The sequence below is a fragment of the Pseudopipra pipra genome, chromosome 13 (assembly GCF_036250125.1).
Source record: "Pseudopipra pipra isolate bDixPip1 chromosome 13, bDixPip1.hap1, whole genome shotgun sequence".
NCBI lineage: Eukaryota > Metazoa > Chordata > Aves > Passeriformes > Pipridae > Pseudopipra > Pseudopipra pipra.
The window spans coordinates 17,262,255-17,286,637 of record NC_087561.1 but is presented as its reverse complement, the minus strand read 5'-3'; the positions used below and the strand labels follow the sequence as shown (position 1 = coordinate 17,286,637).

The 24,383-nt window shown below is 48.3% G+C and overlaps 1 protein-coding gene and 1 long non-coding RNA gene across 5 annotated transcripts in view; both read right to left on the bottom strand.

Moving 5' to 3' along the window:
• The window catches only part of LOC135421586 (serine/threonine-protein kinase PAK 3-like), a 29,323-nt gene extending 5,239 nt beyond the window's left edge, over positions 1 to 24,084 (bottom strand). The window contains exons 1-6 of one of the 3 annotated variants that reach the window (XM_064670204.1): positions 23,866 to 24,084; positions 23,324 to 23,387; positions 22,841 to 22,889; positions 21,974 to 22,036; positions 8,434 to 8,486; positions 746 to 1,039 (exon numbers count right to left, since the gene is read on the bottom strand). In XM_064670204.1, the coding sequence (XP_064526274.1) occupies positions 859 to 1,039; positions 8,434 to 8,486; positions 21,974 to 22,036; positions 22,841 to 22,889; positions 23,324 to 23,387; positions 23,866 to 24,037 (582 nt within the window). In that variant the 5' untranslated portion in view covers positions 24,038 to 24,084 and the 3' untranslated portion in view covers positions 746 to 858. Of the gene's footprint in view, positions 1 to 745; positions 1,040 to 8,433; positions 8,487 to 21,973; positions 22,037 to 22,840; positions 22,890 to 23,323; positions 23,388 to 23,865 lie in introns of those variants that run through there. The other 2 variants (XM_064670205.1, XM_064670203.1) reach the window with 2 other exon arrangements.
• LOC135421594 (uncharacterized) lies at positions 12,094 to 16,008 on the bottom strand. Of its 2 annotated transcripts, XR_010434105.1 has the most exons (4): positions 15,938 to 16,008; positions 15,298 to 15,429; positions 12,627 to 12,752; positions 12,094 to 12,248 (listed from the first exon to the last, which is right to left on the bottom strand). It is a non-coding gene; the product is annotated as an uncharacterized LOC135421594 (long non-coding RNA). The 2 variants fall into 2 exon arrangements; XR_010434106.1 differs by lacking the exons at positions 12,094 to 12,248; positions 12,627 to 12,752 and adding an exon at positions 13,791 to 13,840.
• Positions 24,085 to 24,383: the final 299 nt, after the last annotated feature.

Below are 24,383 nucleotides of genomic sequence, written 5' to 3'. Positions count from 1 at the left end.
TTGGCACCATATCGGTCTCCTCTCAACATTTCTGGTGCCATATAGAAAGGAGTCCCAATGAAAGATGTCCGTTTCTTCTCCCAGGGCATAAGCCAAGCACAGAAGCCAAAATCAACTGCAGAGAAAAACAAGTACTGATAAAACCAGCTTGAATTATGAAAGCAAGCACAAGAATTCCCCACTCTCAGTCTGAGAGCACAGTGTTGAATCTAGCTGGAAGAGTGGCTGTGCTGTTTCCTCTGGAAGGGACATACCCAAACCAAAGGCACTGTTGACAGCCTCATCCTCTCTAGAGCTCTCTGCACATTGCAACTCTGCTCTCAGCTTACAGCAGTGGGCTGGGCACTCCCACCAGCACCACTTTTGGGGAACTGGCAGGCACTCAAAGGCAACCCCAGACCCTGCCTCCCAGGAACGCTGTGCCTGACCAAGAACACCTACTCAATTTCACAGATCCATCCATTCCGAGAAGAATATTGTCACTTTTGATGTCTCTGTGAATCACTAGATCTGAATGAAGGAAGTCCAGGGCATTCAGGCACTGAGATTAAACAAAGAAACGAGAGGAAAAATTAATTAGGCTGATTTTATCCCACAAAAAAGGAAATGGCTCTAAAAGATCAAATTTCAGGTGACACATCAATTGCAGACATACTTCAAGTGGCAAAGTTTGGAATAATAAATTAAATAAAATGAAATTAAACTGAAAAAGAAAGTACAACAACATTATAGGAGTACAATAACAGAGTACAAGAAATGCAGTGAGACTGGCAGGCCGTTCACTTGGATGCTCTTTTCTTCTCCACATCATAACAGCAACGCAGAAACAAAGCTCTGAACAGGAAATCACTCCTGTTCTTACCACCTTTTGCAAAGAACCATCCTGTCCAAGCTGTCAGAAGCAAGGGCAGCATCCCTTACCTCCCGACTGATAGAGGCTATCATCTCTTCCTCAAGAGCTTGTTTGGAAATGACATCGCCTAAGGTGCATCCCTCCACATATTCCGTCACCAGCCAGAGTTCTTCATTGAAAAGGTAGCTGAAAGAAGAAACCCACAGCATGGAGATGAATGGGCCCAGCTAAATGACCTTATGGGAAAGACTGCAGTTGAGTTTTCTTGCCAGGTCACTTGTAAATGAAGAGAGAATCTGAGCAGGCTAAATGAGAAAGGCTCATCTGTGAAAAAGGAGATGTCTTAGATGGCAAGCAAGGCAAAAATGCAGTTTAGTGACAGCAGAGAGAAATCTGGAACCAGGACATTGCCATCAGCTGCTTCATCATCTTAACTCATCCCTTCCAGCCTGAACTCCAGGAAGCAGGCAGCACAGACTTCTCCATGGGAGGAGGGTGTGCACCACTGAGGGCAGATGTTGGTCAACCCCTTGGAAAGCATTGCATAAAGTGCATTCAGAAACAGGGAAAACCATTTAAAACCTGGCACATTGTGTGGTTGTGCAAACAAGAGCCTAGTCTTCCTGGCATCCACAGCAACAAAAAGTAGAGGGAAAACCCCAAGGGCAATAATTTCTAGGTGGGTTTATCAGCACGTATCATTAAGGCAAAGAAATGATGATCAGTTTGAAAAAAACCAGACCCCAAAAGAACAGGGAGGTAGTGAACTGAAGGGCTGTGGCTTTAGGAAGACATGGCAGATGCAGGTTTTGGAAGACACGCTTCAAACTACCTATTACCAGAAAAGGCCAAGGCAGACACAAGGCAAGCTCCTCCCTGAAGGAGCTAAGAGACCTGTGCCCTGCACCTCCCGTCCACTGCAGGTGGAGGAGTTATAAAATAATGAAGAGCTCCATGTTCTTCCAGTGACCAAAGTGGCTTTTTAGCCTTTGGCTTGCAGTTTGTCAATGAACCTCAACGTGATAATCCCAGAACCACTCACCTGTCTATGTAGCGAATGATATTGGGGTGCCTCATTCTCTTCAGGACTGCAACCTCAGTTAAAACAAGCTCCCTTTTGTTCTTTCTGTCGAGAACAAAAATCTTCTTGATGGCCACCTAAAAGGAGATTGAAAGCCACAGACTTGAGATGTCTGTTGCACGGGACCACAACGCACATGGAGCAGGTGTCTTTGGAATGATGGAGTCAGGGTGGGCCAAACTGCCTGGGATTAGACACCAGAGCTTCTTAACTGACAGGACAAGAGGCGATTCCTCCGCTCGCCCTTGTGTGCCAGTTACAGGACACATGGCTATAGACATTTTGCCTTGTAAACTCTGGACAAATGGTCTCCAAACAATCAATCCGTAATGGAGGAAATCCCATCCTAAAAGGTCATGAGGGTTACACAAAAAAATACAATCCCAGAACTTTGTAACATGTTGAAGTTGGATTTTGCAACTCTAAAGAACGTTTTTAACCCAGTTCCTATTTGCAGTTCTTTTCTGGGTTTGAAAAGGAATAACCCATTCTAGGGTATTTTATGGATGTGGCCGGGGTTATGAGCAGCGCTCAGGGCCTTTAGATCCCTTGCAGACTCCTGTGTAAGTGCACTTCCCAAGTGCAGCACTGCAGCTGGGTAAGGAGCCACCAAGTAGCTGATGCATTAGCATAGTCAGTAAATAAGTCTGAGCAAAGGTGTCCTTCTCTGAAAGATACCGCTGCCCTCCTTGTGTTCTTTTGGGGACTTAATAAGGACAAGGTCTGTCCAAACCGTGTCTTGCAGGCTGACACTTGTCTGCCCTCAGAGGAACAGTCTCTGCAGCAAAGATCTCGTGGCCACCCAGAGCTGTGGCCACAGCTCCCAGCGGAGGGGAAAGCACTCGAGAGCTGCACAATCTGCCGGGGGTGCTGCCCTTACCCGTCCTCCTGTGGCAATGTCAACTCCTCGGAAAACTGTTCCAAAAGTCCTAGAAACAGAGCAGCAGCCAAGAAAGGAGAAGGCGTTTAGGCCCTGGGTGAGAAAGCCAGCCCAGAGAGCAGAGCTCTGCTGCCCAGAGTGTTTATAAAACACTCGGCTTCAGCCAGCAGCCCAGCAGCCCAGCAGCCCAGCAGCCCAGCAGCCCAGCAGCCCAGCAGCCCTCTGCCATGCAGGGTGGCCAGGAGAAAACATAGGACATACTCCATGTCCTGCTCCTTGTTACAGGCAAGAGACTGCCAGCATTGAGTTGTCTTTGACAATGCCTTCTGACCACAGTTATTAAATACTGATCAGGACAGACAGACAGGAGGATGTAAGCCCAGTGTCTGCCCATGTTTGCAGCTTGCCTGACTGCATGCTTGATATGACACCAGCAAAATCCCTGGCCCATGGTTTTGTAGAAGTAGCTGAGATTGGACTTACCCTTGGCCAATTATCTGCTGTACAGTGTATTTTTTCGTAGGGTTCCCCTCACTCACATGGCTCTCTGAAAGAAACAACATGAAAGATGCTCATGTGAAACAGAGATACCACCTTGCAGCAGATCCAAAAGGCAGCCCCACTGTGCAGGGCTGTGAGCCCTTTGTAGTCAGCTGGTAACAACAACAACAACAACAACAACAACAATAACCACAACAGCAGAGGCAGCTCTGAAGCACAGGTGGCTCCACAAAGACTGATTTTCCACAGTGTTTTGTGGCTTTACCTTGACAGGAAACCAAGCCCATGGAGGAATGCTCAGAGCAGACAGAAATCAGAAAAGAACAGGCACCAATGCAAGAGTTTGTTGTCTACAAAAATTAAGGAGAGCTGGTGCAACAGAGCTCTATTTTCTTGGAGAGAAACACTCCGTGTGATTCAGCAGAAGGAACAGCCACAGTGCTCTGTTGCTTCCTCTCTTCCTTTAGTAGAACTAAAGCTGACATGCATACCATGGACTGCTGTACCAGCCAGGAAATACGTGATACGTACTGAGGTTATCAAGGAAACGTCGTGTTAGTGGCAATAGCTTTGGCGGCCGGTACGTGATTTCCTTTGGAATGCTTTTCTTCTGAGTGTCTCCTTTCCCGGTGCTTGTGCTTGGCATTTCAGTGTCGGGAAAGGAGATTTCTTCAGACTGTGGTGCTGCAGCAACAGCTGCCATTGGTGAGCTCTTGAGGATCTGTGGCAAGAATTAGTTTATGTCAGAAAGGTGGCTTGCAGAGGTGCCCCGGGATCCTATTTCAAATGCAAACCCTTCGGAAGACTTGGCCACAAGTTGGGCTCTTAAACTGTCTTTTGCTGCCCACTTCACAAAGTGAATGGACGAGAAAAAAAGACAGGATTTACACGAGTTCATGGGCAGTTTTCTCTTCAATTTTCATGCATTTTCTCAACTAGGTTGTGCAGAGGGGCAACTACCCTCTAGGGCACAGTTATTGCTGTGTGTCCTGAAAGGGACAGTCTGACTCAGCTTGGAAGTTCAAAACCTCTTTTCCAGGTGTCAGTGGCTGGGCTGAAGCACCATGTCATGGCAGGGCTACAGCCCTCACACTCTTCAGCCATGCATGGCAAGCACTGGCTGCTCAGGAACTTGCAGCTCTGAATGACACCAAAGGCAGTGCTAACCAAAGCTGGCACTTACTGATTTCACTCCTTCAGGCTTTGCTTTGTCGTTTTCCTTCTCTGCTTGCTCTTCCTTACTCTCTTGTCCAGAAACAGAGGGAGCCAGCAGAGGTTCTGGTGATGGTGTTGTGAACCTCTGTGTAAAGAATCTCCTGATTGCATCGAGCAGAGGCCTCATGTTGGTGAGACTACCGGATTTTTCTAAAAATGGATGCTGCCCAAAGGAAAAAACACAGAAAGAAAGGAGCCATTACTTTCCAAATGCAGTTTCCCACAGGCTCCAGCGGGATTCCTCTGGTTACCAGCAATACACATCAGGAGGACTGAGGGCACCATCTACACCTCCAACTTCATGTCCAGGACCTTGCTATCACAGGCAAACATGGCCCCTAAGGCCCTTAATCAATTTCTCAAGGTCTCTGCAGCAAGGAGGTTTGCCTTGCCAGTGCTCGGGAATGCCACTTGCTGTCTCGGGCCTTTTTCCATTTCAGAAAACTCAAAGGACTCCCTTAGGTTCCTCTTCTCTAAAGACCTGGGCTATTTTAGGTGTGAAAACTGATGAGGAGCATAAGCCCCTCCTCGGGAAATTCCCGTACCTCTAAGCAAGGTCAACCCCAGGAGGATGCAGGCCTGTGTATTGTTCTGAAGAGCACTGAGGTGGAGGTTCTCAGCACCCAGACAAGAGCAGGGACACAAGGGGCAGAGCGCTGATGGACTCAGCTCTGGCTTGCAGGGAGAGCAGTGTGTGCATTCCACCCCTGCCCCTCCCTGTGCTGGCTGCCACCTTCCTTCCCAGCAGGGACAGCCCAGTGGCACCTTGTGCAGCTCCCTCTCTCTGCCACAAAACCTGCCAGAACCCTGGAGCACTTCTGGCCTGCTTGAATGTGCCAGGCAGCAAATGGGGCTGGGACAAGGCCCGCTCAGCTGTCCCTCCTTGGGTGGCAGAAACCTCAAAGAGTGGGGCAGGAGGGACAGCTGTTTCACCTGCAGCCACTTTACCTTCAGCAGCTGCTCGGCCGTCCATCGACGCTTCTCATTCCGTTTCAGGCAGGACTGCAGGAAGGAACGGAACACAGGCGACAGGTTTCTGCGAGTTTTCAGCTTGGGTGGCTTGTACTTAGGCTGGGACAAAAGACACAAGGCAGCCATTAACCATCCCTCCCCGAGGGGAAGAGCTCCAGCACAGGCCAGTCCTTGCTTTCTGAGACTTGACCTGGGGCTTCTCCAGGAGCCCTGATCAACATTTGAGCTAAAGGAAGCAGAGAATTTTCAGCATCCAGACCAGTCCTGCTAATTCCCTTCAACTCTTTTTGCTGCCTTCTGCAAGGCAAATGCAATCCAAAAGAAGTCTTCCAAGAAAAGTCAGGGACCTTTTTCAGAAGGACTGGAAGACTGACATTTTCCATAATTGTTGCCTTCCTCAGGAATTAACTGTGCAGCATTTAACTTGGTTTCAGCTGTTAGTCATGGGGTTTTATCCCCGTATACCTTCCTGGCCTATTGCACACTCCTTTGGTGTAAGAGCGGGTCATTTCATTTTAGGGAATTAGCATCTACAACTGCAAACCTGGAAATACATTGGCTTACTACAAGGAGCTGTGCTAGAACCTACTTTTAGAAATGTACTGGCTAATACATACTTGTGGCAGTACTAGAAGCAGTGACCTGCCCTGAAAGGCTCAGGTAAGCAGTGGGCACTGGTCCAAGTTTGAAAAGACTTCTGGCCTGCAGATCCCCTTGAAATGCTTCTCACAGTAATTCTCCAACGGGAGAATCCTGCTGCTGAAAAATTCCTGCCATTGGGAGATCCAGCTCCAAGGGAGTTCAAAGAGCACAGGAGGAATTCAAGCATTGTTGGAGGCCAAAACGGCCCATTTCTGCACTGGCACATGTCACTTCTCCTGTGAGCAGATGTGCTCCAGGACACTTTTAGACGTGGGCCTTGGTGGGACTAGTTCAAGCTGATGTGAGTGGGAGAAAGATATGGCTCAGGGGAGAAAGGCAGGGCTCTCTGACAGTATTTGCACCTTACCTGTGTAGGACCATCCACCATTTCTAGTGCCGTGATCCCAAGGGCCCAGATGTCCACTTTGGCATCATATTTGTCTCCTGCCAACATTTCTGGTGCCATATAGAAAGGAGTCCCAATTAAAGACCTCCGTTTCTTCTCCCAGGGATTAAGCCAAGCACAGAAGCCAAAATCAACTGCAGACAAAAACAAGTACTGTTAAAACCAGCTTGAATTATGAAAGCAAGCACAAGAATTCCCCACTCTCAGTCTGAGAGCACAGTGTTGAATCTAGCTGGAAGAGTGGCTGTGCTCTGTTTCCTCTGGAAGGGACATACCCAAACCAAAGGCACTCTTGACAGCCTCATCCTCTCTAGAGCTCTCTGCACATTGCAACTCTGCTCTCAGCTTACAGCAGTGGGCTGGGCACTCCCACCAGCACCACTTTTGGGGAACTGGCAGGCACTCAAAGGCAACCCCAGACCCTGCCTCCCAGGAACGCTGTGCCTGACCAAGAACACCTACTCAATTTGACGGATCCATCCATTCCGAGAAGAATATTGGCACTTTTGAAGTCTCTGTGGATCACTAGATTTGAATGAAGGAAGTCCAGGGCTTTCAGGCACTGAGATTAAACAAAGAAATGAGAGAAAAAAATTAATTAGGCTGATTTTTTTTCCCACAAAAAAAGAAATGGCTCTAAAAGGTCAAATTTCAGGTGACACATCAATTGCAGACATACCTCAAGTGGCAAAGTTTGGAATAATAAATAAAATAAAATGAAATTAAACTGAAAAAGAAAGTACAACAACATTATAGGAGTATAATAACAGAGTACAAGAAATGCAGTGAGACTGGCAGGCCGTTCACTTGGATGCTCTTTTCTTCTCCACATCAGAACAGCAACGCAGAAACAAAGCTCTGAACAGGAAATCACTCCTGTTCTTACCACCTTTTGCAAAGAACCATCCTGTCCAAGCTGTCAGAAGCAAGGGCAGCATCCCTTACCTCCCGACTGATAGAGGCTATCATCTCTTCCTCAAGAGCTTGTATGAAAACCACAGTAGCTAAGGAGCATCCCTCCACGTATTCCATCACCAGCCAGAGTTGTTCATTGAAAAGGTAGCTGAAAGAAGAAACCCACAGCATGGAGATGAATGGGCCCAGCTAAATGACCTTATGGGAAAGACTGCAGTTGAGTTTTCTTGCCAGGTCACTTGTAAATGAAGAGAGAATCTGAGCAGGCTAAATGAGAAAGGCTCATCTGTGAAAAAGGAGATGTCTTAGATGGCAAGCAAGGCAAAAATGCAGTTTAGTGACAGCAGAGAGAAATCTGGAACCAGGACATTGCCATCAGCTGCTTCATCATCTTAACTCATCCCTTCCAGCCTGAACTCCAGGAAGCAGGCAACACAGACTTCTCCATGGGAGGAGAGTGTGCACCACTGAGGGCAGATGTTGGTCAACCCCTTGGAAAGCATTGCATAAAGTGCATTCAGAAACAGGGAAAACCATTTAAAACCTGGCACATTGTGTGGTTGTGCAAACAAGAGCCAAGTCTTCCTGGCATCCACAGCAACAAAAAGTAGAGGGAAAACCCCAAGGTCAATAATTTCTAGGTGGGTTTATCAGCACGTATCATTAAGGCAAAGAAATGATGATCAGTTTGAAAAAAACCAGACCCCAAAAGAACAGGGAGGTAGTGAACTGAAGGGCTGTGGCTTTAGGAAGACATGGCAGATGCAGGTTTTGGAAGACACGCTTCAAACTACGTATACCAGAAAAGGCCAAGGCAGACACAAGGCAAGCTCCTCTCATCCACTTCAGTTGGAAGAGTCGAGAAATAATGAAGAGCTCCATGTTCTTCCAGTGACCAAAGTGGCTTTTTAGCCTTTGGCTTGCAGTGTGTCAATGAACCTCAATGTGATAATCCCAGAACCACTCACCTGTCTATATAGCGAATGATATTGGGGTGCCTCACGCTACTCAAGAGTGAAACCTCAGTTAAAATTATCTCTCTTGCGTACTTTTCCTTGCAAAGACACATCATCTTGATGGCCACCTAAAAGGAGATTGAAAGCCACAGACTCGAGAAGTCTGTTGCACGGGACCACAACGCACATGGAGCAGGTGTCTTTGGAATGATGGAGCCAGGGTGGGCCAAACTGCCTGGGATTAGACACCAGAGCTTCTTAACTGACAGGACAAGAGGCGATTCTTCCGCTCGCCCTTGTGTGCCAGTTACAGGACACATGGCTATAGACATTTTGCCTTGTAAACTCTGGACAAATGGTCTGCAAACAATCAATCCATAATGGAGGAAATCCCATCCTAAAAGGTCATGAGGGTTACACAAAAAAAAATACAATCCCAGAACTTTGTAACATCCTGAAGTTGGATTTTGCAACTCTAAAGAACGTTTTTAACCCAGTTCCTATTTGCAGTTCTTTTCTGGGTTTGAAAAGGAATAACCCATTCTAGGGTATTTTATGGATGTGGCCGGGGTTATGAGCAGCGCTCAGGGCCTTTAGATCCCTTGCAGACTCCTGTGTAAGTGCACTTCCCAAGTGCAGCACTGCAGCTGGGTAAGGAGCCACCAAGTAGCTGATGCATTAGCATAGTCAGTAAATAAGTCTGAGCAAAGGTGTCCTTCTCTGAAAGATACCCCTGCCCTCCTTGTGTTCTTTTGGGGACTTAATAAGGACAAGGTCTGTCCAAACCGTGTCTTGCAGGCTGACACTTGTCTGCCCTCAGAAGAACAGTCTCTACAGCAAAGATCTCGTGGCCACCCAGAGCTGTGGCCACAGCTCCCAGCGGAGGGGAAAGCACTCGAGAGCTGCACAATCTGCCGGGGGTGCTGCCCTTACCCGTCTTCCTGTATCAATGTCAACTCCTCGGAAAACTCTTCCACAAGACCTAGAAACAGAGCAGCAGCCAAGAAAGGAGAAGGCGTTTAGGCCCTGGGTGAGAAAGCCAGCCCAGAGAGCAGAGCTCTGCTGCCCAGAGTGTTTATAAAACACTCGGCTTCAGCCAGCAGCCCAGCAGCCCAGCAGCCCAGCAGCCCAGCAGCCCAGCAGCCCTCTGCCATGCAGGGTGGCCAGGAGAAAACATAGGACATACTCCACGTCCTGCTCCTTGTTCCAGGCAAGAGACTGCCAGCATTGAGTTGTCTTTGACAATGCCTTCTGACCACAGTTATTAAATACTGATCAGGACTGACAGACAGGAGGATGTAAGCCCAGTGTCTGCCCATGTTTGCAGCTTCCCCAACTGCATGCTTGATATGACACCAGCAAAATCCCTGGCCCATGGTTTTGTAGAAGTAGCTGAGATTGGACTTACCCTTGGCCAATTATCTGCTGTACAGTGTATTTTTTCGTAGGGTTCCCCTCACTCACAATGCCCTCTGAAAGAAACAACATGAAAGATGCTCGTGTGAAACAGAGATATCACCTTGCAGCAGATCCAAAAGGCAGCCCCACTGTGCAGGGCTGTGAGCCCTTTGTAGTCAGCTGGTAACAACAACAACAACAATAACCACAACAACAACAATAACCACAACAGCAGAGGCAGCTCTGAAGCACAGGTGGCTCCACAAAGACTGATTTTCCACAGTCTTTTGAGGCTTTACCTTGACAGGAAACCAAGCCCATGGAGGAATGCTCAGAGCAGACAGAAATCAGAAAAGAACAGGCACCAATGAAAGAATTTGTTGTCTACAAACATTAAGGAGAGCTGGAGCAACAGAGCCCTTATTTTCTTATAGAGAAACACTCCGTGTGATTCGGCCAAAGGTTTAGTAGTTTTGAATGCACTAAGTTAAGTGCATTAAAAATTAAATTTTGACAATTAAATTGAGTTTTGGAATCTACTGTTGTGAACAAGTGCCATTTTCAGAACAGAAAGAATATTATCAGGTGTTTACAGGAGATGATGGAATCTGCCCAACCTTTCAGCAGTTTGCCAAAAAAAAGCCTTTATGGTGTTCAAGAGCAGCATCTTAAGTTCTAATCCCTGAGGATGGGGCTTTAAGAACTAGGACCCTCATCACGGATCAGCAGGCTGAGTTCTGAAGAGGACCTTGCCTGTGCCATTTGAAGAACCACACTGCTTGTCTTCAACCTTAGAGATTTCGGCAAAGTCTTTGTACTCCAATGACTTGTGAGGAGTCAGGAGTCTAAAGAGAATTTAGGAACCCTAATATTCTCTTGGGTTTAGCCCTCTGCACACAGGAGTTCACTAGGTCATTCACTAGGTCAAAGCCTTCTGCTCAACCAGAAACCATCTCTGCCTTTGCCTGGAGCGTAGATGGAAGCTCAGGAAAACTGAATCCAGCCCCAGCTGCCCTCAGAGGCAGAAGGAACAGCCACAGTGCTCTGTTGCTTCCTCTCTTCCTTTAGTAGAACTAAAGCTGACATGCATACCATGGACTGCTGTTCCAGACAGGAAATACATGATACGTACTGAGGTCATCAAGGTAAAGTTGTGTTAGTGGGGACAGCGTTGGCGGCCGGTGCGTGATTTTCTTTGGAATGCTTTTCTTCAGAATGCTTTTCTTCAGAATGCTTTTCTTCGGAGTGTCGCCTTTCCCGGTGCTTGTGCTTGGCATTTCAGTGTCAGCAAAGGTGACTTTTTTAGGTTGTGGTTCTGCAGCAGCACCAGGCCTCTTGAGGATCTGAGGCAAGAATTAGGTTCTGTGAGAAAGGTGGCTTGCAGAGCTGCCCTGAGATCATAGTTCAAATGCAAACCCTTGGGAAGATGCTGTTGGCCACAAGTCGGGCTCTTAAACTGTCTTTTGCTGCCCACTTCACCAAGTGAATGGACAAGAAGAAAAGACTGGATTTACACGAGTTCATGGGCAGTTTCCTCTTCAATTTTCATGCATTTTCTCAACTAGGCCATTCAGAGGGGCAAGGATCCTCCAGGGCACAGTTATTCCTACGTGTCCTGCAAGGAAGGTGAACTTCCAACTTGGAAGTTCAAAACCTCTTTTCCAGGTGTCAGTGGCTGGGCTGAAGCACCATGTCATGGCAGGGCTAGAGCCCGCACAATCTTCAGTCCCAAAGAGCAAGCGCTGTCTGCTCAGGAACTTGCAGCTCTGAATGACACCAAAGGCAGTGCTAACCAAAGCTGGCACTTACTGATTTCCTTCTCTCAGGCATGACTTTTCCAACAGCCACAGGTTCCTTCTCCACTTCTTTCTCTTCAACCTCCTGTCCAGAATCAGAGGGAGCCAGCACAGGTTCTGGTGCTGCTGTTGTGTCCTGGAGACAGTCAGTAGAGTCAGGGACAGTCACCATTCTGTCCCTTGCAAGGTTGGATAGTTACACACAATAACAAAAGGGTCACTTCACAAAAGGCCACTTTCTTGTTCAGTTTGCTTAGATTTTCTCAATTAGGCTATTCAGACGGGCAGGTAACCCCAGGGCACAGTTATTCCTATGTGTCCTGCCAGGGACACTGGCTCAACTTGGAAGTTCAAAACCCCTTTTCCAGGTGTCAGTGGCTGGGTAGAAGCACAGTGTCATGGAAGGACTCCAGCCCTCACACAGTCTTCAGCCATGAAAAGCAAGCTTGCTCTCATCACAAGTTCTAAATTACACCAAAGGCAATGCTAATGTACTCTGGCACTTACTGATTTAATTTCTTCAGGCTCTGCAGCTCCAACAACAGCCACAAGTTCATTGTCCACTTCCTCTTCTTTAATGTCTTGTCCGGAAACAGAGGGAGCCAGCAGAGGTTCTGGTGTCACGTTTGTGCCCTGGGGAGAGTCAGAAGAGTCAGGGACAGTCACAATTCTGTCCCTTGCAAGGTTGGATAGTTACACACAATAACAAAAGGGTCATTTCACACAAGGGCCTGGCCAATTTCTTGTTCATGGATTTTCTGAAATAGGCCCTGTGGAGGGGCAGGTACATCCAGGGGACAGTTTCTCCTGTCTCCTAGGAATCCTGCACGGCAATCTAAAGATTAAACAGGAAGGGTCAAAACCCCTTTTCCAGGTGTCAGTGGCTGGGCTGAAGCACCGTGTCATGGCAGGGCTCCAGCCCTCACACTCTTCAGCCATGAAAAGCAAGCTTGCTCTCATCACAAGTTCTAAATTACACCACAGGCAATGCTAATGTACTCTGGCACTTACTGATTTAATTTCTTCAGGCTCTGCGGCTCCAACAACAGCCACGGGTTCATTGTCCACTTCCTCTTCTTTACCCTCTTGTCCAGAAAGAGAGGGAGCCAGCAGAGGTTCTGGTGCTGCTGTTGTGCCCTGGGGAAAGTCAGTAGTGTCAGGGACAGTCACCATTCTGTCCCTTGCAAGGTTGGATAGTTACACACAATAAGAAAAGGGTCATTTCACACAGGGCCACTTTCTTGTTCTTTTTTTTTATGGTTTTCTGAAATAGGCCCTGTGGAGGGGCAGGTACGTCCAGGGGACAGTTTCTCCTGTCTCCGAGGAATCCTGCACGGCAATCTAAAGACTAAACAGGAAGAGTCAAAATTCCTTTTCCAGGTGTCAGTGACTGGGTAGAAGCACAGTGTCATGGAAGGACTCCAGCCCTCACACAGTCTTCAGCCATGAAAAGCAAGCTTGCTCTCATCACAAGTTCTAAATTACACCAAAGGCAATGCTAATGTACTCTGGCACTTACTGATTTAATTTCTTCAGGCTCTCCAGCTCCAACAACAGCCACAAGTTCATTGTCCACTTCCTCTTCTTTAATGTCTTGTCCGGAAATAGAGGGAGCCAGGAGAGGTTCTGCTGTCACGTTTGTGCCCTGGGGAGAGTCAGTAGAGTCAGGGACAGTCACCATTCTGTCCCTTGCAAGGTTGGATAGTTACACACAATAACAAAAGGGTCATTTCACACAAGGGCCTGGCCAATTTCTTGTTCATGGATTTTCTGAAATAGGCCCTGTGGAGGGGCAGGTACATCCAGGGGACAGTTTCTCCTGTCTCCTAGGAATCCTGCACGGCAATCTAAAGACTAAACAGGAAGGGTCAAAACCTCTTTTCCAGGTGTCAGTGGCTGGGCTGAAGCACCATGTCATGGCAGGGCTCCAGCCCTCACACTCTTCAGCCATGCATGGCAAGCACTGGCTGCTCAGGAACTTGCAGCTCTGAATGACACCAAAGGCAGTGCTAACCAAAGCTGGCACTTACTGATTTCATTCCTTCAGGCTTTGCTTTCACGTTTTCCTTCTCTGCTTGCTCTTCCTTACTCTCCTGTCCAGAAACAGAGGGAGCCAGCAGAGGTTCTGGTGATGGTGTTGTGACCCTCTGTGTACGGAATCTCCTGGCTGCACCAAGCAGAGGACTGTTGTTGGTGAGACTATCGGAATTTTCTAAAAATGGATGCTGCCCAAAGGAAAAAACACAGAAAGAAAGGAGCCATTACTTTCCAAATGCAGTTTCCCACAGGCTTCAGCAGGATTCCTCTGGTTACCAGCAATACACATCAGGAGGACTGAGGGCACCATCTACACCTCCAACTTCATGTCCAGGACCTTGCTATCACAGGCAAACATGGCCCCTAAGGCCCTTAATCAATTTCTCAGGGTGTCTGCAGCAAGGAGGTTTGCCTTGCCAGTGCTCGGGAATGCCACTTGCTGTCTCGGGCCTTTTTCCATTTCAGAAAACTCAAAGGACTCCCTTAGGTTCCTCTTCTCTAAAGACCTGGGCTATTTTAGGTGTGAAAACTGATGAGGAGCATAAGCCCCTCCTCGGGAAATTCCCGTACCTCTAAGCAAGGTCAACGCCAGGAGGATGCAGGCCTGTGTATTGTTCTGAAGAGCACTGAGGTGGAGGTTCTCAGCACCCAGACAAGAGCAGGGACACAAGGGGCAGAGCGCTGATGGACTCAGCTCTGGCTTGCAGGGAGAGCAGTGTGTGCATTCCACCCCTGCCCCTCCCTGTGCTGGCTGCCACCTTCCTTCCCAGCAGGGACAGCCCAGTGGCACCTTGTGCAGCTCCCTCTCTCTGCCACAAAACCTGCCAGAACCCTGGAGCTCTTCTGGCCTGCTTGAATGTGCCAGGCAGCAAATGGGGCTGGGACAAGGCCCGCTCAGCTGTCCCTCCTTGAGTGGCAGAAACCTCAAAGAGTGGGGCAGGAGGGACAAGCTGGGCCCCCTCTGAGGCTCGCAGTGAGCTCCCCACAGCCCCTTCCTTCTCACAGGCAATTCTCCGATCGCTTGGCTGGGACTGCTTCCTTGGGTCCCCCTCCACCAACACCATTGCAGCCTCTGGACCTGCTATTATTCTACTCCAGGTCTTTTGCCACCAGGTACAACCAAGTGTCCTCCCAAAGTACAAGCCAGGGCCACAGACAGGACCAGATGGTGGAAGACCTTGCCTCGGAGGAAAGGCCAAGACAGATGGCACTGGAGAAGAGAAGGTGCCAGGGAGAGCTTATTGTGGCCTTTCAATCCTTCAAGGGGACATTTTTTCAAAGGGCCCGGTTGCAATGGGACAAAGGGTCATGGTTTTCAAGTGGAAGAGGAGAGATTCTGGTTACATCTGAGGAAGTCATTGTTTAGAATGAGGGTGCTGAAACACTGGCACAGGAAGTGGATACCCCATCCCTGGTCAGGTGGGACAGGGCTCTGAGCAACCCAGTCTAGTTGAAGATGTCCCTGCTCGTTGCAGGGGGGTTGGACTAGATGCCACTTAAAGGTCCCTTCCAAGCGTAATTATTCTAGGATGCTACTTATTTGTCTTTTGAAAAGCACTAAGACTGGAGATTAGTAGGAGAGGAGGCCTCCTGATGCCTCTGAGTTTGGCTGATGACAAAGCCCATCCCTAGACAGCTGTTTCACCTCCAGCCACTTTGTCTGCAGAAGCTGCTTGGTGGGCCATCGGGGCCTCACATTCCCGTACAGGTAAGACTGCAGGAAGGATCGGAACATAGACGGTGGATTTCTGGGAGTCTCCAGCTGGGTTGGCACGTCCTTGGGATTGGGACAAAGGAAACACAAGACAGCCATTAACATGCACTTGGTCCTACGGTCCTCAGTTCTACAGTGCGTATGTCCCAGGCCAATTTAACTCTCTATCAAATTAGGGGAGTTGAAATCCCTCCACAGTCCCAGCTGCCTCTCAGTGGCAGGGCATTACATCCCATTGTCCCAAATTTGCTCTCTTTACCAACTAGTTAGACAGTGCTGCATATTGCTCTGACTTAGATATCCCACCATGGCTAAAATCAGCAAAAAATCTTCTGCCTGCAAACCCAGATCTTCCTCTGTTTAAAAGCTCTTGAACAGAAAATGAGAAAACAGCCAGGGATGCCTTGGCTGCTGCTGCTGCTGCTGCTGCTGCAAAGGCACTGACATGGACTTTCTTTCATGGACTTGCTTTCAGCCTCTCAGGCTGGCACTCTGTTGTAGCAGGCCAAGCTCACAGCTCGCTCCATGATTCTTAAAAACTAGGAACGTCAAAGCTTCCTTTTCCACTCACAGAAGGACGGGCTGCTCTCTGTCCACCTCCATATCCACTGGTGATTCCGTCTGCAATGGGCAAGGCAAAATGAACCAGACGCTGTCAGAAAACTGCCTCTTGTGGGGAATCCCATCACACAAGGCAACCCAAATAAAGAGCATTTTTCTTTCACAACATCTCTCCAGGAGCAGCAGTTCTTTTGCACAGCAAGCAAGAGAAGAGGACAAAACCCCATATTCATCTTCTACAGTTTCCTGTCTATTTTTTATGCTGTTTTCCCAGGAAATAAAACAAATAGAAACTCCATCAAGCAAATGTAAACTGTCCATTAACAGTCAATGCTTCTGTTCTACCCAAGAGCTAAAGCAGCTTTAGCTGAAGAGCTAAAGAAATTTCCTCTTCTTTTTTTTTTTTTCCTTTTTCTGTTCTGTTGGCTTTTGGTTTTTCTTTTAATAAATGGCAAGCATCAGTTCTCTTTAGCTTGCGGAAAATGGTTCCCCAGAAAAACTGTCCAAAAAATCCCCTCTAGCCATTCTAGCACACGAACAGCTCCTGGGTTCAGGAGCCTGCACTGTTTGGAAGCTGGCATTTTATCTCAGAGGTCATTGGTGTGATCAAATCCTTTAATTATGGAATTTAGCAAAAAGGATGCTTTCCCCTCAGTTCTGGAGATAACTGAACAGTTTTTAGAAGAACTTCTGAGAAGCTCTCCCAAGCCTGCATTTTGGAAGTCGTACTGGTAGAACCAGCAAAGTGAGGAAATTGCAGACTCCACAGGCTATCCAGTGGAGGGCACAGAACCCCCTCAAGTTCCATTCCAAATGCTGTCCACACACAGACCCCCCCCTTTTCAGACAAAGCTGTTGACAGGAGTTCTACCAAACTAAGGGCATCTTAAGGGCAGTTTTGTTTCTAAATCATCTCAGTGCCTAAGGAAGAGCATAAAGAACACAGCCATGCCAAAGCCAGGTATGCTGCCCCCAGGAACAAACACTACTCACCTCTCGGGAACTCCGTCACCTGGCAGGACCTGTCTGGAGAAAAATATAAATTTGATGAAAACAGCACAAAATCATGAACTGCAGCGCAGATTTGCCGAAACATTTCAGCAAAGCTGTGCTGCAGTCCAAGGGGCACAGCCCCTTGGGGGGGGGGGGAAAAGAAAACCGCTCTCTGGTTTGCAGGGTCTCCACTGAGAGCTCCTCGATCTGAAAAATCCTCTTGGACGCCCGTTCACAACTCTCCGCTGAGAAATCCTCAATCCGAAGACTCCTCTGCGACGAGCACGTGACGAACTGCACCGCAAGCCGAGGCCCTTGGTGCCTGAATGAGAGCGTTCCACGGACACTGCAGTGGCCACCCAGCACTTCAGTGACATCACAGCGACAGTGGGGCAACAGTCCTGTGACATCACGGAAACAGCCGTTCAAGGTTCCCCACGCTGCAATGGTTTTGGGTGGCTTCTTGACCCCTGGAATGTTGAATCTTGCTCTCCTGTTGGAGCCTGACCTCCCTTTCTCGCAGTGACTTGTCAGCTTACCTCCTGATGTAAAGCTCATCTTTCTGCCTAAAACTCATCTGGAAATCAACTCTGCTCTTCCATGGAAAAATGGAATAATAAGTTTTGAATCCGTGTCTGTGTGGAGGCTGTTGGCTAGTCACCCACAGCCCACAGCGCTGTGAATAAAGTAACACCCTGCTTTTTAACACTAGCAATGCAGGGTTTGAGGGTTCTGTTATCCCGAGGATTTCAGAGGTATTTGACAACAGTAGCTGACTCCAGGAAGAGTGAGATTCCTCCCCAGCAGCCCTCACGGCACAGCCCTCGCTGTACCAAGCGGGGCTTCTCCCCTTTTACTGTGGAGAGGCTTGGAGGACATTCAGAACAGCTGTGATTGCCTGACATGGACAGCATTTGTTGTCAATCCCTCAGGGACACATCCGTGTTCCACACGTGGCAGGGAGCCCTTGGAGCAGCTGTCAGAGTGGGGGTGCCCCCGTGGGTGCTTCCTGCCCGTTCTCCCCCCTTTGGCCACTTCTCCCATAGCCACTCAAGTCAGACTTTCTCCCAAGAAAGTTCTCTGCCCAGCACTGAGCTCCTGGTGCACCTGCAAAAACCAAATTCCCTTAGGCTTGTGGGAAACCTACAGGGTCAGAAGCCTCAGTGGACATGGAGCTCTTAAATCCTTCTCCTATCCAACTTCTGTGTGCGTGTAAGATTTACTGGGGCCCTGACTAGCCTTTCTGTCTGCTACAGTGGAATATCAGGGCCACGGAGCAGCGGGTGTGTGTGAGGGGGTCTCTCTCTTTGCTGCCTGCTGAGGGGAAGGTGCTGAGAGACTGTGCGTGCTCCGAGAGCGAGGGGAACCGTTCGGTGAGAGGCAGACTCGAAGCCTTCATCCCCTGCGACCACCCGAGAGAAGTGGGCAGGCGCCAGAAGGCGTGTCCTGAGATTTCCATAGACCAGCGCCCACTCTGGGGTAGTTCCTGAATATGTCAAACCGTGCGATGGATATGGATGACCTGCTGGGAGAAAACGGGAGCCGTGAGGGGGGAGCGCTCGCGCGTGTCAGGCGGAGTCATCCCCCGCGCGTCCGGCAGCGTAATAAACAACTAGCGGCTTCATAGCGCCTGTGGCTCTTGAGTTTTACTACCGTGGCCTTTTCCCGGCATCACCGAGGCCTCAGCTGAGATGGGGTGACCCCCAGGCTGAAGCAAAAACCGCTGCGGGCTGAAGCAGCGCGGCACAAGGGCTGAGATGAGAACGGCTCTGGGCTGAGACAAAACCGGCTGCAGCTGAGGCGGGGGGGGGCAGTTATGAGGCAGAAAGGGCTGTGGGCTGAGGCAAAACCGGCTGCGGGTTGAGGGAAAAATTGGTCCGGGCTGAGGCAAAACCGGCTGCGAGTTGAGGGAAAAATTGGTCCGGGCTGAGGCAAAACCGACTGTGATCTGAAGGAAAAATGGCTGAGGGTTGAGGGAAAAACTGGTGCGGGCTGAGGGGAAAACACCTGAGGGCTGAGGCAAGAACAGTTGCCGCTGAGGCGGGGCGGCCCCCAGGCTGAGGCAGCAGCGGCGACGGTTCTCAGCCTGGGCGATGGGGTGGGGGGGGAAGAGGCCAGGCACTGAGCACAGTGGCGAGGAGTCTCCCTACAGCTCCCCGGCCCCACGCCGTCCTGCTCCCAACTTGAAGGAAGCCCCAGTTCCCTCCCACACACACAGCTTTCCGTTTTTCCTTTAATTTTTTCCTGTTCCCACACAAATACATATATATATGTGTGTGTATATATATGTGTGTGTATGTATATATATGTATATACATATATATACACACTATATGTACACACTATTTACACAGTCTCTCTATATATACACACACACAAGTATGTACATTATCTATATATAAGGGAGCATTATATAAGGGGCTACAGTGCAGGAGAGTTATGGGGTGTCGTGCAAATGCCCTATAGAGTACAGAGTACAGGCCAAGCAGAATGTCTGTACATCTGCATTTATTATTTCTTGGAAGTAGTTGGAACAGACAGGGTTTGCCCATCAGAAGGAGCTGAGTTCCCAAGCTGGGAACACAACTGGCTGTGCTGATTTACAAGGCTTCTGGCTTCCCCAATGAATCCCAGGTGAAGCAAGGCTGCCTGTTCCCCGCACGATAGCCCAGGCTGGGCAGGGACGATGCCCCCTCGCTGTGGGCTCCAGCTCCTAACAGAGCTGGGCAGTATTTTTTAACAACTTGTGGGAAAAACAGGGTTTTTTGGAGGGTGCTGCATTTATGTACATTCTCAGGCCACCTTCAGCAGAGAGTCCCGCGGAAATGAAAACAGGGGAAATGGGTGGGAAATGTTTCATCTCAGCCTTTCATAACTTCAATGTGAAGTGACTGAAGCAAAAGGTTTACAAACACATATTCAGGGACTTCTGCCTCCGCCTGCCCCGCTGGCAGCCGCGAGAGGGCGATCTGTATCCATTCACCCACCCATCCTTCCATCCGTCCAGGTAAAACCATGGCCAGGTACCGACGCAACACACACACCGATAAATACAGGGTATCGTTTACTGAAGATATCATACATTATCCTATACACGATATTATACCTCTCTCTACAGTGTGTAGCACCTATAGAAGGGCCTCCGAATGTCTATAAAAATACATATTTATATACATATACTACAGGTACACACAATATATATTTACACAAACGCTATATATATACACTACATATATACACACTATATACACAGTCTTTCTATATACAAACACATATATACATTATCTATGTATAAGGGGCTATCTATTGTAAAAGGGGCTACAGTGCAGGAGAGTTATGGGGTGTTGTGTAAGTGCCCTAGACAGTACAGAGTCCATGTATGCCCATAGCACTGTAACACACTATCTATATACAACGGTAATAATTCTACAGTACCTTGTGTAGATAAACACAATATATATTTACACAAACGCTGTATATATATACATATATATATATATACACTACATATACCCTGCCTCCCAGGAACGCTGTGCCTGACCAGAAACGCCTACTCAATTTCACAGATCCATCCATTCCCAGAAGAATATTGCCACTTTTGATGTCTCTGTGGATCACTAGATTTGAATGAAGGAAGTCCAGGGCATTCAGGCACTGAGATTAAACAAAGAAACGAGAGGAAAAATTAATTAGGCTGATTTTATCCCACAAAAATGGAAATGGCTCTAAAAGATCAAATTTCCAGGTGACACATCAATTGCAGACATACCTCAAGTGGCAAAGTTTGGAATAATAAATAAAACAAAATGAAATTAAACTGAAAAAGAAAGTACAACAACATTATAGGAGTACAATAACAGAGTACAAGAAATGCAGTGAGACTGGCAGGCCGTTCACTTGGATGCTCTTTTCTTCTCCACATCAGAACAGCAACGCAGAAACAAAGCTCTGAACAGGAAATCACTCCTGTTCTTACCACCTTTTGCAAAGAACCCTCCTGTCCAACCTGTCAGAAGCATCCCTTACCTCCCGACTGATAGAGGCTATCATCTCTTCCTCAAGAGCTTGTATGAAAACCACAGTAGCTAAGGAGCATCCCTCCACGTATTCCATCACCAGCCAGAGTTGTTCATTGAAAAGGTAGCTGAAAGAAGAAACCCACAGCATGGAGATGAATGGGCCCAGCTAAATGACCTTATGGGAAAGACTGCAGTTGAGTTTTCTTGCCAGGTCACTTGTAAATGAAGAGAGAATCTGAGCAGGCTAAATGAGAAAGGCTCATCTGTGAAAAAGGAGATGTCTTAGATGGCAAGCAAGGCAAAAATGCAGTTTAGTGACAGCAGAGAGAAATCTGGAACCAGGACATTGCCATCAGCTGCTTCATCATCTTAACTCATCCCTTCCAGCCTGAACTCCAGGAAGCAGGCAACACAGACTTCTGCACGGGAGGAGAGTGTGCACCACTGAGGGCAGATGTTGGTCAACCCCTTGGAAAGCATTGCATAAAGTGCATTCAGAAACAGGGAAAACCATTTAAAACCTGGCACATTGTGTGGTTGTGCAAACAAGAGCCTAGTCTTCCTGGCATCCACAGCAACAAAAAGTAGAGGGAAAACCCCAAGGGCAATAATTTCTAGGTGGGTTTATCAGCACGTATCATTAAGGCAAAGAAAAGATGATCAGTTTGAAAAAAACCAGACCCCAAAAGAACAGGGAGGTAGTGAACTGAAGGGCTGTGGCTTTAGGAAGACATGGCAGATGCAGGTTTTGGAAGACACGCTTCAAACTACCTATTACCAGAAAAGGCCAAGGCAGACACAAGGCAAGCTCCTCCCTGAAGGAGCTAAGAGACCTGTGCCCTGCACCTCCCGTCCACTGCAGGTGGAGGAGTTATAAAATAATGAAGAGCTCCATGTTCTTCCAGTGACCAAAGTGGCTTTTTAGCCTTTGGCTTGCAGTTTGTCAATGAACCTCAACGTGATAATCCCAGAACCACTCACCTGTCTATATAGTGAATGATATTGGGGTGCCTCATTCTCTTCAGGACTGCAACCTCAGTTAAAACAAGCTCCCTTTTGTTCTTTCTGTCGAGAACAAAAATCTTCTTGATGGCCACCTAAAAGGAGATTGAAAGCCACAGACTTGAGAAGTCTGTTGCACGGGACCACAACGCACATGGAGCAGGTGTCTTTGGAATGATGGAGTCAGGGTGGGCCAAACTGCCTGGGATTAGACACCAGAGCTTCTTAACTGACAGGACAAGAGGCGATTCCTCCGCTCGCCCTTGTGTGCCAGTTACAGGACACATGGCTATAGACATTTTGCCTTGTAAACTCTGGACAAATGGTCTGCAAACAATCAATCCGTAATGGAGGAAATCCCATCCTAAAAGGTCATGAGGGTTACACAAAAAAATACAATCCCTGCACTTTGTAACATGTTGAAGTTGGATTTTGCAACTCTAAAGAACGTTTTTAACCCAGTTCCTATTTGCAGTTCTTTTCTGGGTTTGAAAAGGAATAACCCATTCTAGGGTATTTTATGGATGTGGCCGGGGTTATGAGCAGCGCTCAGGGCCTTTAGATCCCTTGCAGACTCCTGTGTAAGTGCACTTCCCAAGTGCAGCACTGCAGCTGGGTAAGGAGCCACCAAGTAGCTGATGCATTAGCATAGTCAGTAAATAAGTCTGAGCAAAGGTGTCCTTCTCTGAAAGATACCCCTGCCCTCCTTGTGTTCTTTTGGGGACTTGATAAGGACAAGGTCTGTCCAAACCGTGTGTTGCAGGCTGACACTTGTCTGCCCTCAGAGGAACAGTCTCTGCAGCAAAGATCTCGTGGCCACCCAGAGCTGTGGCCACAGCTCCCAGCGGAGGGGAAAGCACTCGAGAGCTGCACAATCTGCCGGGGGTGCTGGCCCTTACCTGTCCTCCTGTGGCAATGTCAACTCCTCGGAAAACTGTTCCAAAAGTCCTAGAAACAGAGGAGCAGCCAAGAAAGGAGAAGGCGTTTAGGCCCTGGGTGAGAAAGCCAGCCCAGAGAGCAGAGCTCTGCTGCCCAGAGTGTTTATAAAACACTCGGCTTCAGCCAGCAGCCCAGCAGCCCAGCAGCCCAGCAGCCCAGCAGCCCAGCAGCCCAGCAGCCCTCTGCCATGCAGGGTGGCCAGGAGAAAACATAGGACATACTCCATGTCCTGCTCCTTGTTACAGGCAAGAGACTGCCAGCATTGAGTTGTCTTTGACAATGCCTTCTGACCACAGTTATTAAATACTGATCAGGACTGACAGACAGGAGGATGTAAGCCCAGTGTCTGCCCATGTTTGCAGCTTGCCTGACTGCATGCTTGATATGACACCAGCAAAATCCCTGGCCCATGGTTTTGTAGAAGTAGCTGAGATTGGACTTACCCTTGGCCAATTATCTGCTGTACAGTGTATTTCTTCGTAGGGTTCCCCTCACTCACAATGCCCTCTGAAAGAAACAACATGAAAGATGCTCATGTGAAGATACCACCTTGCAGCAGATCCAAAAGGCAGCCCCACTGTGCAGGGCTGTGAGCCCTTTGTAGTCAGCTGGTAACAACAACAACAACAACAACAACAATAACCACAACAGCAGAGGCAGCTCTGAAGCACAGGTGGCTCCACAAAGACTGATTTTCCACAGTCTTTTGAGGCTTTACCTTGACAGGAAACTAAGCCCATGGAGGAATGCTCAGAGCAGACAGAAATCAGAAAAGAACAGGCACCAATGCAAGAGTTTGTTGTCTACAAAAATTAAGGAGAGCTGGTGCAACAGAGCCCTTATTTTCTTGGAGAGAAACACTCCGTGTGATTCAGCAGAAGGAACAGCCACAGTGCTCTGTTGCTTCCTCTCTTCCTTTAGTAGAACTAAAGCTGACATGCATACCATGGACTGCTGTACCAGCCAGGAAATACGTGATACGTACTGAGGTCATCAAGGAAACGTCGTGTTAGTGGCAATAGCTTTGGCGGCCGGTGCGTGATTTCCTTTGGAATGCTTTTCTTCCGAGTGTCTCCTTTCCCGGTGCTTGTGCTTGGCATTTCAGTGTCGGGAAAGGAGATTTCTTCAGACTGTGGTGCTGCAGCAACAGCTGCCATTGGTGAGCTCTTGAGGATCTGTGGCAAGAATTAGTTTATGTCAGAAAGGTGGCTTGCAGAGGTGCCCCAGGATCCTATTTCAAATGCAAACCCTTCGGAAGACTTGGCCACAAGTCAGGCTCTTAAACTGTCTTTTGCTGCCCACTTCACAAAGTGAATGGACGAGAAAAAAAGACAGGATTTACACGAGTTCATGGGCAGTTTTCTCTTCAATTTTCATGCATTTTCTCAACTAGGTTGTGCAGAGGGGCAACTACCCTCTAGGGCACAGTTATTGCTGTGTGTCCTGAAAGGGACAGTCTGACTCAGCTTGGAAGTTCAAAACCTCTTTTCCAGGTGTCAGTGG